We start from the raw sequence: 19495 nt of genomic DNA on the forward strand, positions 1-19495 counted from the left end.
TGTATACTGGGGCCCCCAATATTGCTTAATGCCTATAGCAGGTACCAAAAATGTAATGGCGGTTTAATGGCGCGTTGTGGAAACCAGCAATACTTGGCCATCCCTGCTTGGGACTGGTGACTCTTGCAATGGTGGATCTGCACTGGGAGCACCGTCCATCTTCATACATGTACCCAACTTTGAGACAGTGGGCCAAACTAAAGTGACAGGTGCCGCTCGAGGCTTCCCCTGGTCCTCTTATCTAGCAACCACTTGGAAGACAAGCCCAGAACTTGTCCCAGCTCTAGACATCTAATGGAGCAGGGCAGGACTTATGGTGGTGGGGGCCCCTGGGCTTGAGTGTTGAAGGGGCCCCCTGGAGGTGCCTCTCACCTGTGCTGGCTCTCTTCCCCCTGGAGCAGAGAACCGGGGGGGGGGGGGTGCTGCCGCCTTGAAATTGCGAAGCGTGGGGGCTGCCGCAAATGGGGGGGGGGGGCCTTTAGAAAAAAGAAAAATATATATAAAAAAAAAGGGGGGTAGCCATCCGGGGGGCCTCTGGGCCCTTTAAAGAAAAGAAAAATTAAACCTCTGGGCCCTTTAATAAAAAAAAATAAACATTTATAAAAAATACATAAAAAAAGGGAGGTTGCCATCCGGGGCCCTGGGGACCTCTGGGCCTTTTAATAAAAAAATATGAAAAAAAAATGTATATTTTTTATAAAAAAAGGGGGGGGTTGCCATCCGGGGGCCCTGGAGACCCCTGGGCCCTTTAATATATAATATAATATATATATATGTATGTATGTATGTATGTATGTGTGTGTGTGTGTGTGTGTGTGTGTATATATGTGTATATATATATATATATATATATATATATATATATATATATATATATATATATATATATATATATATATATATATATATATATATATATATAAAAAAATACTTTTTTTTTAATAAAAAAATAAATAAAAAAGGGGGGAGGGTTGCCGTCCGGGGACCTCCGGACCCCTTAAAAAAAAAGTTTTTTAAAGGGGGCCCCCTATTGGGCGGGGCCCATGGGCTTGAGCCCAGCAGTCAAGCCCAATGGTAAGTCCGGCCCTGGAAAAGGGAATAGTTCTGAAAGTCGCACATCTCTGCAAAACCCCATAAGGTGTTTGATGGCCTCAGCCCAGGCTCCAAACAGGCCACGCCTCCAACACGTTTCACTTAATGGGGTTTAGTCATGGGGGATCTCCATGTCTAAGCTCCATGGGCGGAGTTAAACGTGTTGGAGCCTGGGCTAAGGATGTCATACACCACCTTACAGGGGGTTTTGCACCTTCCAGGACTTTTCCATTTGAGACGGTGGGGTTGACTTGCTAAAGGGAAATATGTGGTTTAATGTGTAAGGGGATTTACTGCAGGACTTGGTGAAGTTTCACTTTGCAATGAATAGTAGACATGTGCATTAGTTTTCGTCCGAATTTTGTGGATTTTCGCATTCGTTTAAACAAACCATAATGAATGTGCAGAATCCGAAAGATTCGACATAAAAAATGCTTTACAGTGGAACCTCTGATTACGAGCGTAATCCGTTTCAGGAGAATGCTCGTAATCCAAAGCACTCGCATATCAAAGCGAGTTTCCCCATTGAAGTCAATGGAAACGAAAATAATTTGTTCCGCATTGACTTCAATGGGATGCAATACCGCATGCAGTCAGAGGCGGGGGGGGGGGGGGGGGGGCTTGCCGGAGAGCCTCGGAAACGGCTGAAAAGGCCCAAGGACACTTCAGGTGATCTTCGGAAACCACGGAAAGACTTTCTACAGCCGTGCTGGCCTCGGGCCTTTCCGTGGATTTCCGAACGCTGCCGATCGGTTTACAACCACTTTAACCTACAGGTGAGCCTAGATTAAGGCTGACTTGTAGGTGCAAGAAATATCTCCTAGACCTGCACGGTCTAGGAGATATTTGCAAATCGCCGTGGGGCGATTTTTCTTCTGCGCATGCGCCGGATTTAGAAAGGCGGCTCGCATGCGCGGGAGTGATGTCGTTCGGCTCCGGCCAGTCACAGAGCCGTAGTCGCGCCCCCTGAAAGGAAGAGGGGTGAAAAATGGACGCTCGCTACTAGCGAGGAAGATGGGGACATCGTGGGCTTCTCCTGCAGGTAACTGTCACATAATGATGCATAGTAGCCCATTATGCTTTACCTGCAGGGAAACAAAGGGGAAGTAACACCCATCAGGCTTTACTTTCTCTTTAAGCTAGTCACTGCATTGTTGGTTCACTTACCTTTTTCCTTCGCTTTTTTTTTTTCCTTCTAAATGTTTGTCTGAATTTCTCACTTCCTGTTCCTCCTCAGTAAGCTTGCCCCCACCATCCTAGCCGTTCTGGCTGGGGGTTAGTCAGCTAGGACAGCTTACTGAGGAGGAACAGGAAGTGAGAAATTCAGACAAAGACAAAAAAAAAAACTTTTAAGCCTCGTACACACGACCGGTTTTCCCGGCAGGAAAACTGCCAGGGGAGCATTTAGCCGGGAACCCCCGGCCGTTTGTATGCTCCCTAGCAGTTTTCCCGACGGGAAAATGGAGAATCCTGTTTGCCATTTTCTCGTTGGGTTTCCCGGCAGAGTGTTTCCTGCCGAGATAACCGGTCGTCTGTATGCTTACCTGTCCCAGGTAAACCCGCGCATGCTCGATAAGAGTTCGACACATGCGCGGTAGCATACAAATTTAGCGTGAGGTGTAGCAAGATGGCGGCAACGGCATTGAATGTGACGAGCGCCGGCTCGTAGTCGATGATGTCACCGCGTTCTTGCCATTCAAAAGAACGGCGGTTCTTTTTTAATGGCCGTCTGTATGCACGGCTTTGCAAGACAAGCTTGTCAGGAAGACCGACGTTTTTTTCCTGACTGGATTCCCGGCCGTGTGTACAGGGCCTTAGAAGGGAAACTAGGGCCGAAACAACTAATCGATTATGAAAATGGTAATCAATTAATTTCATAATCGATTAATTTTGACACATTTTTGAGACCATTGGCATTTTTATAGCGATCGGTGCTATAAAAATGCATTGATTACTATAAAAATGCCACTGGCAGTGAAGGGGTTAACACTAAAGGGCGAGAAAGGGGTTAATCGCGTTCCCTGGGTGTGTTCTAACTGAAGGGGGGGGTGGGACTGAGTGAGTGAGAAACTTATATAGCGCAACACATGCGAACTGAATTGCCCCTGGGCGCTTAGCGGACTGACATGGGGAAATGACAGATCGCTGTTCATACTTTGTATGAAAAGACGATAGGCAATTTCTCCCCCTGACAGGACCGGGAGCTGTGTGTTTACACACACAGCTCCCGGTTCTCGCTCTGTAACGAGCGATCGCGGGTGCCCGGCGGTGATCGGGCACGCGTGTTGGGGATCAGGGGCGAGCGGGGGGGCCCCTATTGGCTGAACGGCGAGATGACGTAGATCTACGTGATCTCGTTTTTTAATCTGCCTAACAACAAATTGGCAAAAAAAAATGCAAAAACCCCCAAAAAAATTCCTTTTTTTTTTTTTTTTAAACCTTATTAACCGATTAACCACTTGCTTACTGGGCACATAAACCCCCTTCGTTCCCAGGCGAAATTTCAGCTTCCGGCACTGCGTCGCTTTAACTGACATTTGCGCGGTTGTGCGACGTGGCTCCCAAACAAAATTGACGTCCTTTTTTCCCAACAAAAAGAGCTTTATTTTGGTGGTATTTGATCACCTCTGCGTTTTTTATTTTTTGCGCTATAAACAAAAAAAAGAGCAACAATTTAAAAAAAATATATATATTATTTTTACTTGTTGCTATAATAAATATCCCAATTTTTTTTTTTTTAAAACTATTATTTTTCTCAGTTAAGGCCGATACGTATTTTTTGACGTATTTTTGTAAAAAAAAACAAAAAAAAAATGCAATAAGCGACTGGTTTGCGCAAAAGTTATAGCGCCTACAAAATGGGGAACAGAATTATGTTTTTTTTTTTTTTTTTTTTTTTTTTGTTTTTTACTAGTAATGCCGGCGATCTGCGATTTTTTTTTTTTTTTTTTTTTATTGGGACTGCGATATTACGGCGGACGTATCGGACACTTTCGACACAAATTTGGGACCATTCACATTTATACAGCGATCAGTGCTATAAAAATGCACTAATTACTGTATAAATGTGACTGGCAGGGAAGGGGTTAACACTAGGGGGTGAGGAAGGAATGTATTCCCTGGGTGTGTTCTAACTGTAGGTGGAGGGGGGGTGACTGGGGGAGGTGACCGATGCTGTGCCCCTATGTACAAGAGACACAGATCGGTCTCCTCTCCTCTGACAGCACGTGGAGCTCCGTGTTTACACCTCATCATTACACACAGAGCTCCACGTCCCTGCTGTTACCGGCTGTGTCACCGACGATCGCGTGTACCCGGCGGACATCGCAGTTGCCAGGTACACGCATCGGCTCCCCAGCGATGCGGCGGCACAGTGTTTACCTGCTGCGCGCCCCCCAGAGGCGCGCGCGGGTAATGCATTTAAAAGGACATCCAGTTGGCACCTGAGAGCCGCGCTGTTGACGTCTTTTGTCAATAGCGCGGGTCTCAAGTGTTTAATCGAAACAATAATCGGCCAACTAATCGATTATGAAAATAATCGTTGGTTGCAGCCCTAAGGGAAATCGAAGGTAAAGGTAAGTGATTTATAGTTGGATAACTGCTAGATTTAAATTCTCTAACTCCAATCACAGTCCTTCAGATGGACCAGATCATTGACGAGATGTCGTTTCGCTTCCTAGGACTTCATCACAATCTCCTTCGAAGAGCTGGAAGTGAACACGAGGACCTTGGCCACCAAGCCGGATACGAGGGTGGCCCAGGTGCTGCAGCAGTGCGTGGAGAAATTTGAGGTGTCCGACCCACAGAAATACGGGCTCTTCGTACTCATCAACGAACGGTTTTACCGCCTTGCCGACGACGCATTGCCGCAGCAGGTGAAATCTCGCCTGTTGAAGAACGAAGAAAAATTGGACTTCCACTTCCTGTATAAGACGGCGGGCGAGCAAGACGCGCCGGTGAAGGACCTGGACTTTCTCTAGCCCCTTTCGCCATGAGGTGGGGGGCATACAAGACATTGTACCCGACACCCAGGGATGAGATGGTTCTGGCTGGTCCAATCCATGTATTTGCCTTGGTATGCTGGTCTCTATTGGGGCATTCCAGTCCTGAATGCCCTATGGGCATATAAAGCGCAAAGATGCCCGTTTTTATGGAACAAAGGGGAAATTTGGTAAAATTTAAGCAATTTCGGAGTTTAAAACTGTATAGAAATGTATTATTGAAGACGAGGGCTGGGTGAGCTTTCCAATTTTTTTAATTTTTTGTATTTTTTTTTTTTAAAAGGACTTCTCTGTCAAAGAAGCAAATCAAGAGATATTGTTCGGGGAAAGCAAATTAAATTGTTAATAAAGTTACTTTTATCTTGAAAGTGAAATATTATTTGGGCAGGTGAAGTGATGTCAGTGTAGGTCAGGTATATGCAAATTAGCGGACCTCCAGCTGTTGCAGAACTACAAATCCCATGAGGCATTGCAAGACTCTGACAGCCACAAGCATGACACCCAGAGGCAGAGGCATGATGGTATTTGTAGTTTTGCAACAGCTGGAGGTCTGCTAATTGCAGATCCCTGGTGTAGGTCAATATGGGGATGCATGGCAGCTTGCTTGTTCCAGGTCTGTAACTTTGACCAGCAATATGGTCCGGGGGTTAAGTGGTTAAAGACCAGAGCACTTTTTGCGATTCGGCACTGCGTCGCTTTAACTGACAATTGCGCGGTCGTGGGACGTGTCTCCCAAACAAAATTGGCGTCCTTTTTTCCCCACAAATAGAGCTTTCTTTTGGTGGTATTTGATCACCTCTGCGGTTTTTAGTTTTTGCGCTATAAACAAAAATAGAGCGACAATTTTGAAAAAAATGAATATTTTTTACTATAATAAATATCCCCCAAAAATATATAAAAAAAAAAAATTTCCTCAGTTTAGGCCGATACGTATTCGTCTACATATATTTAGTAAAAAGTTAGAGTTTACAAAATAGGGGGTATTTTTATGGCATTTTTATTATTTTTTTTACTCGTAATGGCGGCGATTAGCGGTTTTTTTCTTTCGGGTTTGGAGACATTATGGCGGACACATCGGACACATTTTTGGGACCATTGTCATTTTTATAGCGATCAGTGCTATAAAAATGCATTGGATTACTATAAAAATGCCACTGGCAGGGAAGGGGTTAACACTAGGGGGCGGGGAAGGGGTTAAGTATGTTCCCTGGGTGTGTTCTAACTGTAGGGGGGGTGGCCTCACTAGGGGAAATGACTGATCTCCTGTTCATACATTGTATGAACAGAAGATCAGCATTTTTCTCCCTGACAGGACCGGGAGCTGTGGGTTTACACCCACAGCTCCTGGTCCCAGCTCTGTAACGAGCGATCGCGCCCGCCGGGCACGGGAATCGGGGGCGTGCACGCGCCCCTAGTGGCCTGCGCGAGAGCCGACGTATAGCTACCAGCTCTCGCGCAGGGGAGCCAACCTGCCGCCGTAAAATGACGGCGGCTGGTCGGCAAGTAGTTTAAAGTGATTGTAAACCTTGTGAAACCCATTTAGTTTAAAATGGAAATGAAAGGCAAAACATGTTTTGTATAGATATAAAAAGAACATTATAAATAACTTTAAACATAAAAGTCGGATCATTGGAGAACTGACCATGCTGTGCTCTCATGCCTAGCGTGGTTTGTTTTTAATGGCAAAGCAAAGGGACTGGCAGGATCAACAGGCATTTCACACAAAGGAAGCAATACAAAGACCAGGGATGTTTCATAAAAGTACAGTACATGGTACAGCGGGCACATATCGGGAATATGAAGTTGGGGTAACGAATGCTTTAAGACAGTACTTGTTTTTAAAGGCATGTGGTTCTGGGCAGAGTAGCGAAGGGTTAGAGCCCTTATTGTTTTTTTGCAGTCCTATTGGGGACATTTCCCTTCACTTCCTGTAGATACATGGGCTTGGTAGCTGTGTGATTGTGCTAGACCTGTGCCATCTAATCTGCGTCCGTTTGCTTGGTTTTATCTAGCCCTTGGGGCACCATTTCATCCATTGATACCAACAATGGGGCGTAATTCCCCCCCCCCCACTGACACCAGTGAACAGGCCCGATTCCTCCCACTGGACGCCACTGGTGGGGCCCGATTCCTCCCACTGGACGCCACTGGTGGGGCCCGATTCCTCCCACTGGACGCCACTGGTGGGGCCCGATTCCTCCCACTGGACGCCACTGGTGGGGCCCGATTCCTCCCACTGGACGCCACTGGTGGGTTTCCTCAGGGACTGCTAAAACTTAATTTGGGTCCTTGAGTCTGGTGGTTTTCTTGAGTCTTGGAGGTATGAAGCCTACAATGTAGAATTCATTGAAGAAAGCCAGCACACAAATGCTGATCCTTAACTGTAGTTTGTACCTTTTTGAATGACCTGCATCACTTTCGAAGCACCTCAACACTTTTCTTACTGGTGCCCCATCATAGTATAACATGGGTTTTGTCTCACTCGTGCAGGTTGAGGATTTCAGGAGGCTTGTGCTATAGGAAGGAAACTGGTTTGCTCAGGAACTGCTAAAAACTTTTTGGGGTCCTTGAGCCTGGAGATTTTGTAGAGGCATGAAGCCTGCAATGTAGAAACCATAGAGAAAAACACAAATGCTAATCCTTTAAATGTAGATTTTTGAATTGAGAATGTCATTCGAGGTGCAATGCGTAGAACCTCAACTGCTTTCTTACTGGTGCCCCATCATAGTACAATATGGGTTTGTGTCACCTAGAGTTCTTGCTCAGGTTAAGGGGCTCTAGGATGTCTGTTCTGTAGGGAAGAAACTGGTTTCTGCAGGGACTGCTAAAAGCAGCTTTGAGTCCAAGGATTTTGTAGAGTCTTGGGAGCCATGAAGCCTCCAATGTAGAAACCAGAGGAAAGCAAGCGCACAAATGCAGGTTGTGCAATCGGTAGAATCTCAACTTTCTTTCTTACTGGTGCCCATCATAGTATAATATCTGCATCACCCAGAGTTCTCACTCAGAGTTCAAGGATGCTTGTGCTACAGGAAGGAAACTGATTTCGCCTGGAACTGCTTACCATTTGGGTCCTTGAGTCCAGAGGTTTCGTAAAGAGGCATGAAACCTCCAATGTATAAATCATAGAGGAAACCGGCACATAGATGTTGATCCTTAACCACTTCCCGCCCGGATAACTGTGGTAATTCTAGAGCTAATACATGCCGACGAGCGCTGACCCCCAGGGATGCGTGCATTTATCAGACCAAAACCAATCCGGGGGCCCGCAAAATGACGACCGGGCGGTGGTTCAGTTATCCTGCCTGGACGTCATATGACGTCCAACAGGATAAGAGACGCCACGCACCCGTGGGGGCGCGCATCATGTCGATCGGTGGTCTGACACACCGCTACACCGTTCTCGGTAAGGCTCTTTACCACAGCCGTGTCCAGTCCCGGCTGATCACAATGTACAACAGGAAGAGCCGTTGATCGACTTTTCCTCACTCGCGTCTGACAGACGCGAGTAGAGGAGAGCCTATCGGCTGCTCTCCTGATGGGGGGGGTCTGTGCTGATAGTTTATCAGTGCAGCCCCCTCCCGCGGATTTGCCTGCCCAGGACCACCAGTATGCTGCCCAGGACCATCAGAGATGGGCATCCATACTGGACCACCAGGTATGCCCCCTAGACCACCAGGGAAATGCCAATCTGTGCCAAGGCAGCCGCCAATCAATGCCCACCCAAGATGCCTATCAGTGCCACCCATAAGTACCCATCATTGCAGCCTTTCAGTGTCGCCGCCTTATCAGTGAAGGAGAAAACTTGCTTATTTACAAAATTTTAGAAACTTAGTTTTTTAAATTTGTATAGCAAAAAATAAAAACCGCAGCAGAGGTGATGAAATACCACCAAAAGAAAGCTCTATTTGTGGGAACAAAATCATATGGGTACAGTGTAGCATGACTGCGCAATTGTCATTTATACAGCGACAGTGCTGAAAAATTGCCTTGCGCAGGAAGGGGGGTGTAAGTGCTCAGTATTGAAGTGGTTAAAGTATTTTGTCGAAAGGCTAAAATCCATTCATGACAAAGAACTTAAGCATTTCAACTGATAAGGCCTTAATGGTAGCTTTGTCCACAGCAGGGATCTCCAGACAGTGACCCGCCAGCTGTTGCGGAACTACAAGTCCCATGAGGCATTGCAGAACTCTGATGTTCAAAAACATGACTAAGCATGATGGGAATTGTAATTCCTGATCAACTTGAGGGCCGTAGTTTGGAGATCCCCTGGGTCACAGCATGAAGCCTCCAATCCCGGGTTCACGGTTTGGTGACAGTCAGCATCTTGCTTGTGTAGGAGTAGGCCATCTTTAATGTTGATTGGAGCGAGGCCCCCCCCCCCGCCCCCCATGCAGTTTCGCTCTCCGCCTTCTTCTGATTGTACAATCTCCTTTTAGATCTACCAAAAACTTTGTATTTAAAAATAAAAATAAATGCTCTCCTGATTGGATACATGTGGATTTGTTAGATTAGGTAGGTGATCTTATTACAGTGGAAGATGATTGTACCGTGTATGGTGACCCAATATTTATCTGTACAAAGAATGTCGTATACTATATTCTGTATACACAGGGCTTTAAACCTATAACGTAAAAGTTTGAATTTTTTTTTGTATATATGTAACAATTTTGGTCTAAATATATCTTTTGTATCGCAGTGATTTTTAATGTCTTCCATTATTTCACTTTATTGTTACATTTTTTAACCACTTCAGATGGCCGGCGCTCAACAGGGGGCCGGACACCTGAATAGTGGTCGGCAGCGGCAATGCATGAAGCTATGTATTGTTGATTGGTGGAAAAGGGAGTTACCGCTCCAGGTGGGTATGCTGGACAATCAATGGGGTAGATTCAGGTAGGGCTGCGCACTTACGGAGGCGCAGCGTACCGTTTTAACGCTATGCCTCCGTAAATTACTTGCACTACACTTCATTCACGAAGCAGTAGCTCCGTAAAACTGGCCGGCGTAAGCGCGCGTAATTTAAATGATCCCGTAGGGGTCGTGGATCATTTAAATTGGGCGCGTTCCCGCGCCGAACGTAGTGCGCATGCTCCGTCGGGAAACTTTCCCGACGTGCATTGCGGTAAATGACGTCGCAAGGACGTCATTTGCTTCAACGTGAACGTAAATGGCGTCCAGTGCCATTCACGATTCACTTACGCAAACAACGTAATTTTCAAAAATCGTGAAGCGGGAACGACGGGTATACTTAGCATTGGCTGCCCCTGCTAATAGCAGGAGCAGCCTTATGCAGAAACCGACGAACGCAAACGACGTAAAATGCGAGCGCCGGGCACGCGTACGGTTGTGAATCGGCGTGAGTATGCAATTTGCATACTCTACGCTGACCACTACGGGAACGCCACCTAGCGGCCAGCGTAAGAATGCAGCCTACGATACGACGGCATAAGAGCCTTATGCCAGTCATATCTTAGGCTGCAGTCAGCGTATCGAGCTTTCTGAATACAGAAAAGTCGATACGCCGGCGCAAATTAGCAATTACGCTGCGTATCTATGGATACGCAGGCGAAATTGCTACCTGAATCTACCCCAATAGCTTCTCAGGAGACCAGGAGTGCCGGCAATGCACAAGGCAAATTGTAAAGGCTAGAAGAATGGACAGCCGCACTTCCAAAAAAAACCTTAGGTTGTCTTTATTTTAAAAAAAGATGGCAAATGCACTACAAAGTACAGCAAAACAGTGGAGATAGCAGCCTACGCGTTTCACACAGCAGTCAGTGCTTAATCATGGCTGAGCCAAGTGCGGCTGTCCATTCTTCTAGCCCAGAGATCCTCAAACTACGGCTCTCCAGCTGTTGTAGAACTACACATCCCATGAGGCATTGTAACACACAGACATGACTGGGCATGATGGGAATTGTAGTTCCTGAACAACTGGAGGGCCGTAGTTTGAAGACCCATATTCTAGCATTTACAAATTGTTGATTGATGGGTGCAGGAGAGAGGGGGGCGGCACTCCTGTGCCCACTATGGATGCACCGCCATTGGGTTAATATACAATTTCCTTTAGAATAAAGTCTTTGATAAACCACAAGAAGTCCAAATCCTTTCACTTTGGATTGTTTGCTTGAGATAAGGATGGATCCCCTGTAGGGGTGCAACGGATCAAAAAACTCACGGTTCGGATCGTTCCTCGGATCAGGAGTCACGGATCGGATCATTTTTCGGATCAGCAAAAAAAAAAAAAATTTGCAGCCTCCCTGTGCCCCAAATTGCTGCCTCCCTGTGCCCCAAATTGCCGCCTCGCCAGGGTGGACGAAGTGAGAGGGCAGCCAGCAGGGCTGGATTTCCTTTCCCTGCCACCCCAAGGCCAGGTTTTGCAATGCACCCCCTCCCCACCAACCGAACCACCCCCCGGAGAATAGCAGTTGGATGGCAGGGGCGGCACGGTTAGTTCAAATATTTTTTGTTTCTTCTTTTTTTTTTTTTATTACATTATTACTTTTTTTTTGTAGCTTGTCGTTTTTACTTTTTTAATTTTTGTATAATTTTCTTATTTAATATTTTTCTTCTTCTTTACTTTTTAATTACTTATTTTTTTATTAATTTAATTATTTCTTATTTTTTTTTACATTTAACTTTATTGCTATTACACAATAGAAAACAATTCCCTGTGTCATAGCAATTGAAGGTGACAGGTTCTCTTTGTTAACCCTGTCAGCTCCAAAAACAGTCCTCACAGTTGAGATGGGAAGAGCATAGCTTACCCCTCTCACTGTGTGCTATTTGCAGCAAGGACAGGAGACTCGTCAGCTGGGGGAGGAGGAACGAACGGACGGAAGGCAGCTGGAGGGGGGGGGGGGAACGGACGGCAGCTGGGGGGAGGGAGGGGGGGAACGGACTGGAGGGGGGGGGGGGGAACGGACTGGAGGGGGGGGGGGGGGAACGGACTGGAGGGGGGAACGGACTGGAGGGGGGGGGGGGGGGGGGGGGGGGAACGGACTGGAGGGGGGGGGGGGGGGGGGAAACGGACTGGAGGGGGGGGGGGGAACGGACTGGAGGGGGGGGGGGGGAACGGACTGGAGGGGGGGGGGGACGGAACGGACTGGAGGGGGGGGGGACGGAACGGACGGCAGCTGGGGGGGAGGGAGGGAACGGACTGGAGGGGGGGGGGGGGGGAACGGACTGGAGGGGGGGGACGGAACGGACTGGAGGGGGGGGGACGGAACGGACGGCAGCTGGGAGGGGGGGGGAAACGGACGGGAGGGGGGGGAAAACGGACGGGAGGGGGGGGGGGGGGGGGAACGGACGGGAGGGGGGGGGGGGGGGGAACGGACTGGAGGTGGGGGGGGGGAACGGATGGGTTTAACGGACTGGGGGGGGGGGGACGGAACGGACGGCAGCTGGGAGGGGGGGGGGGGGGGAACGGACGGGAGGGGGGGGGGGGGAACGGACGGGAGGGGGGGGGGGAACGGACGGGAGGGGGGGGGGGGGGGGGGACGGACGGACGGGAGGGGGGGGGGGGGAACGGACTGGAGGTGGGGGGGGGGGAACGGATGGGTTTAACGGACGGGAGGGGGGGGGGGAACGGACGGGAGGGGGGGGGGGGGGGGGGGAACGGACGGGAGGGGGGGGGGAACGGACGGGAGGGGGGGGGGGGAACGGACGGACGGGAGGGGGGGGGAACGGACGGGAGGGGGGGGGGGAACGGACGGACGGGAGGGGGGGGGGGGGGGGGTTATCAGAGCCAGCAGGGAGAAGTGTGGGGGGAACGGATGGACAGCAGCAGCACATTGTCTCTGCTAGGAACTAACTGAACTCACCGCCCGTATGTTTAAACGTCTCCACTCCTGCTCGTACACAGCCCCACCTCCTCCTAAGCCCACGTTGTAATAGACAAAACACATCAGCACATTGGACACGCATTCTGTCTATCACAGCGTGGTTAGGAGCAGGCGGGGCTGTGTGCAAACAGAGCGGGGACAATTTCAATGTGTTTTTTACCGCTTTGCACTGCAGTCCCGCGGCACACCACGGATCACGTGTGTGCCGATCCGAAGTCATTGATCCGTGCGGATCACGGATCAATGACGATCCGTTGCACCCCTAATCCCCTGTAATCTTGGTAGCCATGGCTGGCAGCCCGACTTTAGGTCTGCGGTTGGCAGCCGTTTTTTAATCCTGCCTTGGGCGGTCCATCTTGTTGTGTCTGGGTTTACATGTACTTTAATATTGCCCGTTATTTTAACTATAAGGCAGCAGCAGGGGCGGACTGACAACTCATGGGGGCCCCTGGGTAATAGAAGACTATGGAGCCCCCGGGCTTACAGATGGCCACTATGCCAGGAGGCAATGCAGAGGCAGGGCAGTTAAAATCTCTGGAAAAACACATTTTTACATACTGTCCCTGGTTTTATTGAGCCTGGCAACCCTGCTGGGGCCCCCTAGTGGCATGGGGTCCTCGGGCAGTGCCCGAGAGCCCCAATGGTCAGTCCGCCCCTGGGCAGCAGTCTGTGGTATGTACTAAAGAAATACAAGAATATCGACTTTCACAATTTATTACCTGGGTGATAGATTCAATCTTTGAGGAACAACGCTAAAAAACATTCTTTGCAGTTAAAACATCCTAGTGAAAAAAAAAAAAAAAGAAGGAAAATCTGAATGCTAAGAAGTTAAAAGCTACATTTTCAGCTTGTGGTCGTTTCCCTAATATCAAACATTTGATTAAACTCAAGTCAGGTACATTACAAGTCAATTTCGACCCTTGGCTTTGGTCAGGCAGCATCTCCAGAATTGTCATCACTCTTCAAGTCTTTGATCTATGTTGTTTGGTGGCCTCTAGGGGGCAGGCCTTGGCTTCCTCAGGGGCGGTTTCTGTCCCCCCCACCCTGGCCATTCAGAGAGGACACACACACTCATCGCTTTGGTTGTACAGGTCAGGGACTCGCTCAAGCTTTGCAGGTCCAAAAACCATTACAGTCTTCCATAGACTTGGCTTTGTATGTGAAGATTGGAGTTTGTATAGAAGATTTGTGATCTTGAAGGCAAAAAACGGTCATAGTAGAGATTAGGTTCGAGGCAGCAGCTTCAGATGGGGCAAATCGCAGAGAGGGTTACTCATCACCAGTGCCCCCCTCTACTGGAAGACTCAGTGGTCAGCCGTGTCAGTGCAGACCTTGGCAGACGTTATCCATAGCACGGGTGATGCTGTAAAAAAAAAAAAAACAAAGTCTTAGCGTGTCTCCAATACTAAATATTATAGGGCAAGGCAGGGGGGGGGAAACAAAACACAATTGCCACCTTTTGGGGGGCTGATCAGAGCAGAGCGGCTGCCATTGATGCTCTTTTCAGAAGAGCCGCAGGGTGAAGGATGCGGAGCAGATATATCGACGACAATTAACATTACAACAAGGAAAGGCAGAGATGGTTACCTCTCTAATGGAAATCCGGATTCACACAGGTTGACCAGAGTGTACAGCTGTCTCATGGAATATTCATACTGCAATGACAAAATACACAGTCAGGCCTCATATCACCGCCAACCCAGAACCATTTCGGAATAATATGTTGCACAATGAAAGGAATATCCGAGGTCTATAATAAGGTATCGGACCAAGGATTGGGATTTCCTATGACTTTAAATATCCATTGGGGTATTAAAGGGGTTGTAAAGGAAAACTGCCGAAAAAAAAAAAAAAATATAGACAACCTGCTCTCCATTTTCCCATCGGGATTCCCGTCAGTGTTTCCTGCCGAGAAAACTGGTTGTCTGTATGCTTACCTGAAGGGGAAATAAACCGTGCATGCTCGATAACAATTCGACGCATGTGCGGTAGCAGAGCGTAAAGGGGTTGTGAAGGTACATTTTTTTTTTCCCAAATAGCTTCCTTTACTTACCTCATCCTTCCATTTTGCTTTTATATGTCCTTATTTCTTCTGAGAAATCCTCACTTCCTGTTCTTCTGTCTGTAACTCCACACAGTAATGGGAGACTTTCTCCCTGGTGTGGAGTCGTGCTCGCCCCCTCCCTTGGGCTACAGGAAAGTCAGCACGCCCACTAACACACAGCTCTATTCTCTATCTGCAATGTAGAGAGCGTACCTCAGCCGCTGTTTTTCCAGGTGCCTCCTGAAAGGGGTCGGGCGCATTAAGAGCAGGTGGCCATGGATAGATTTATGCTATGCATTGCATATAGGGGGTGGTCTGGTGAGTTTTTGCCACATTATAGATTTACTACATTGTCATTTCCAATCTAATCTGGATATAGGTCAGTAGAGTGAGCACCAAATAACCGTACGGCAGTTGATGATGAGGATTACATGTGGGAAGTCTAAATAGAATAATGAGCGAGGAGGAAGAACCCAACATTTTAGGCAGGGCTGTCCTAATGAGAGGGCACACCTGGGCAGCTGCATGGGGGGGCCCTGCACTTTCCCCAAAGCAGATGGTCCTTGAGCCCACGCTGCCCTGAAATAGGGGGCCCCATGATGGCACTGAGAGGGATAGATGCAAAGGGGAGGCAGTCTGCCCTCTACCCAGTGGCGTGGGGGGGGGGGGTGCGAGGGGGACCACCGCCCCGGGCGCAAAATTTAGAAGGGCGCTGTCACGAGCGTGGAGAGGAGAGAGCGCCAACAACAGATAGGAAAAAGGAACATATGCATGATGTCACCACTCCAGACTTTACCAGTCATTATCAAGCACTCTCTCCTCTTCCCTACAGCCACCGCTGTCTCACACAGCAGATCATGTGACCAGACTGGAGCTAGCCGAAAATAGGCAAGTCCATGGGTCAGGGGCACAAATTACTTGCCTCGCCCCAGGCGCTGACAACCCACGTTACGCCACTGCCCCTACCTACTTAATGTCCGATTTTCCTGAAGGAGGAGCCCCTGTGACACCCCCTAGGAGAAGCAGCAGATTGAGGCTGATAATGAAAATGACCGGGACTTACCAGAGGGTTGTGCCAGTTGAAGCACTGACTCTTGAAATGTTCAGCAGCGGCACGGTAACACTTGCGATCGTTAATTTCCGTCTGATCGGTAAGAATTTCTTCTGTCAACTCAACGGATTCCGTCACCATAGAAACAATCTTCTCCACCGATACTTTAATCAAGGCTTTGGCCTGGAAAGAAGGGGAGGAGGGATGGATATAAAAGCCGACTAGGATATATTGGTTCGATAGAAGGACCATATGTGGAAAAATCTGAAGTACCCCGGTCAGTGACCACACTATTCTATGGTTGATAAACACCACAGCTTGGTCACAGACCCACCATCTTTATGGGACAATGATGGAGCACCCAGTGGTGGATTTGTGATGCCCTAGGCCTGACTAAACTCGTGCACCCCCTAATTTAAATATGAACCACCCCTTCCTGTCAAGGCCACGCCCCCTACTCCCAAATATATATATTTTACAGCTGACCAATCACAATCTGTGCTTGACTAACTGCACCAGAGTGCAGAGGAGACAATAGGGCCCCTTTGTGATCGCAATAAAGTAACATTAAAAAAATACAATGAAATAAAAAACAGTAAAAAAAAAAAAAAAAAAAAAAAAAAAAAGTGATTATATATATATATATATATATATATATATATATATATATATATATATATATATATATATATATATATAAAAAATATATATTTATTTATTTTAAAACACTCCCATCCCCACACATATAGATGCAAATTGACACGTGACATGGTATGGAGTGAAAGCAATAATTCTAGGGCCATCATTTACAATTAACTCTACACAAATAACTTGTACAGGCTTTTACAGAGTCAACCAATTAAAAATTAACCACTTGATGGGGGCGTGGCTTGCAAGCGACCGGGATGGCCGCCTAAGTGTACTGCTCCTCCAGACAGCCGGGTTTAACGGCAAATAGATCGTGTGATACGCGATTACCGGAGGAAACCGAAGTACCGGAAAAAACGGGAAGATGGACCCGTCATCTCAGAGAAAAAGAAGGGACCAAAAACAGGCTAAAAAAGCAGTGGTCTTGCCTGAAGCTCCGGGAGCAGTGAGTGACAGGTCCCTGCATGGCGGAGGAGGTAATGACGCACTTACATTACAGGCGCATTACACGGATCTGCCTGATAATGACACCGCACATCAATCTCCTAAACCCAATGGTGATGACATCCCTACTTCACATATACAAAGTCCTTCTGCCCATAGTCCGGCCAAGACTAAAAGAAGAATGGATGACGCTGAATTACACCAGCATCAGGACATGACAGGTGTCAATCATTATATTATGGGCCCCAATACAGCTTCTTCCATTAATAATTACCCGACATCTGGCGCACCAGTTATTGATACCACAATGAAAGACATGCTGATTTCATTACAAACATCGCTTATGTCAAGCCTATCAAATATGATGTCTAATGTGAGGATGGAAGTGAAGGAATTAAATGACAAGGTGTGCACTATTGAAAACAAAATGGTGTCACAATCTAACACTGTTGATGAAATAGTGGAGAATTGCAAGGTTCAAATGGAGGAGAATTTGTGGTTCAGGACAAAAATAGCAGACCTTGAAGACAGATCACGCAGGGAAAATGTGAAACTGAGAGGTGTACCTGAATCTATTACCGCAGCTGATCTCCCTGCCTATGCTGACAATCTAATACTGGCATTATTGCCTGATCTGCCGCAAATTGAGCGCATAATAGACAGAATCCACAGAATACCTAAACCTAGACATCTAGATCCATCCGTTCCCAGAGATATACTGATGAAAATTCTTTTTTATAACACAAAAGAAAAAATGCTAGCTAAAGCAAGATTTTTTAAGATACTTCCAGAGCCTTACAAAGATGTTCACATTTATGCTGACCTTTCACAGCACACTCTTTCTCTGAGAAGGCAATTGAAAGTTATTACAAAGACTCTATATGAACACAAAATATTGTATAAATGGAAACACCCTGCTACATTGTTCATCACCAAAGATGAAATGACTACTGCTGTTTATACACAACAAGAAGGACTAAGACTGCTACATTCCTGGGGAATTAATCCCATAATGTCTCCTTCAGATCAAGGAAGATTTGTAAACACTGGACAAATTGACAACATAAGAAGAGGATATCTTCTACCCACAGGAAAATGACTCATTGATAGAAAAGAATAGTCTGTTTATCCTGCTTTTCCTCCTATTCTTAACTGATTATATGACTTATATTATCTACAATATACCCATAGGTGTCTGGAGAGCTTTTCTTTCCTAGTTAGACAACCTTTCTGAACTTTTCTCCCTGATTTGGTCGGTGATATTATACCCGATCTTTATAGATCCTATTGAATTTACTATTTCAATAGTGTCTGTTTATTTTTTTTTAGTTTTATTTATTTATTTGAAGATTTATATCTTATAATTTTTATTTATTTATTCTTTTTCCTTTTTTGTCATTTTATTTATTTATTTATCTACCATACTTATTTAGTTGAAGCCTTACTCTGTTTGTTTTATTCTTTTGATTTATTTGTTTCATTAGAAATTTTTTATTTTTCATTTTCATTTCATTATATAATATTATTTTGAAATTTCTGGTTTATTTACTGATCATCTACTTATTTATTTATTTATTTATCTTGTTTATTTATTTTATTCATTTTATCTTATTTAGTTTACCAACGTTACACATCGGTCCATATCGGTGTAAGTTTATTTTATTTTCAAGTACTCCTACGTACGAAAAATTGACAACTTGAATTCACTGAAGACGAAAATCCCTTCACCTGTAAGTATTTAATAGAGTACCCGGATTGCTGCCAAAATGTCCATCAATTTTTTATCCTTGAACGCTAATGGCCTCAATCACCCTGCAAAAAGATCTTCGTTATGGAAAACAGCGCTTACAGGCAGATATGATATCATTTGCGTTCAAGAGACCCATTTTGCTGTCAACAAGGTACCACAATGTAATCATAGAGATTTCCCTAATATTTTTAGAGCAGATTACAAGTGTAAACAAAGAGGTGTGTTGATTGCAGTTAAAAATACATTGTTGTTTGAATTGCTAAATTTACATGAAGACCCATACGGCAGGTTCATTATACTTGTGTGTAAGTTAAATAATATAACGTATACTATAGTGAATATATATGCACCAAATTCTAAACAAATACGATTTTATAAGAAAGTCTTAAAGAAAACTGCAGAACTACAAAAAGGTCATCTATTAATATGTGGAGATTTTAATTTAGTACCAGATATATTGATAGACTCCTCTTCAGGTACTAAGAGGTTTGCTTCCCCACTGTCAAAATTTCTCTCGGATAATGACCTATACGATGTTTGGAGATGTTACCATGCAACAGAGAAAGATTTCACTTTTCATTCTCCCCGCCATAATACTTATTCACGTATAGACTTATTTAT

At 46.3% G+C, this 19495-nt stretch overlaps 2 protein-coding genes across 4 annotated transcripts in view; one reads left to right on the forward strand and one right to left on the reverse strand.

Annotated features, from left to right (window-relative positions):
- The window catches only part of RIN3 (Ras and Rab interactor 3), an 84522-nt gene extending 79061 nt beyond the window's left edge, over positions 1-5461 (forward strand). For 2 of the 3 annotated variants that reach the window (XM_040333379.1, XM_040333378.1), the window contains exon 10: positions 4773-5461. In XM_040333379.1, coding sequence (XP_040189313.1) covers positions 4773-5072 — 300 coding nt within the window. In that variant the 3' untranslated portion in view covers positions 5073-5461. Of the gene's footprint in view, positions 1-4724 lie in introns of all 3 variants that reach the window. The other variant, XM_040333380.1, reaches the window with a different exon arrangement.
- Positions 5462-13635: 8174 nt separating this feature from the next.
- The window catches only part of LGMN (legumain), a 35747-nt gene continuing 29887 nt past the window's right edge, over positions 13636-19495 (reverse strand). The window contains exons 12-14 of the mRNA XM_040333464.1: positions 16045-16215; positions 14525-14592; positions 13636-14300 (exon numbers count right to left, since the gene is read on the reverse strand). Coding sequence (XP_040189398.1) covers positions 14258-14300; positions 14525-14592; positions 16045-16215 — 282 coding nt within the window. The 3' untranslated portion in view covers positions 13636-14257. The remainder of the gene's footprint in view (positions 14301-14524; positions 14593-16044; positions 16216-19495) is intronic.

This window comes from Rana temporaria, chromosome 13 (assembly GCF_905171775.1).
Source record: "Rana temporaria chromosome 13, aRanTem1.1, whole genome shotgun sequence".
Taxonomy (NCBI): Eukaryota; Metazoa; Chordata; class Amphibia; order Anura; family Ranidae; genus Rana; species Rana temporaria.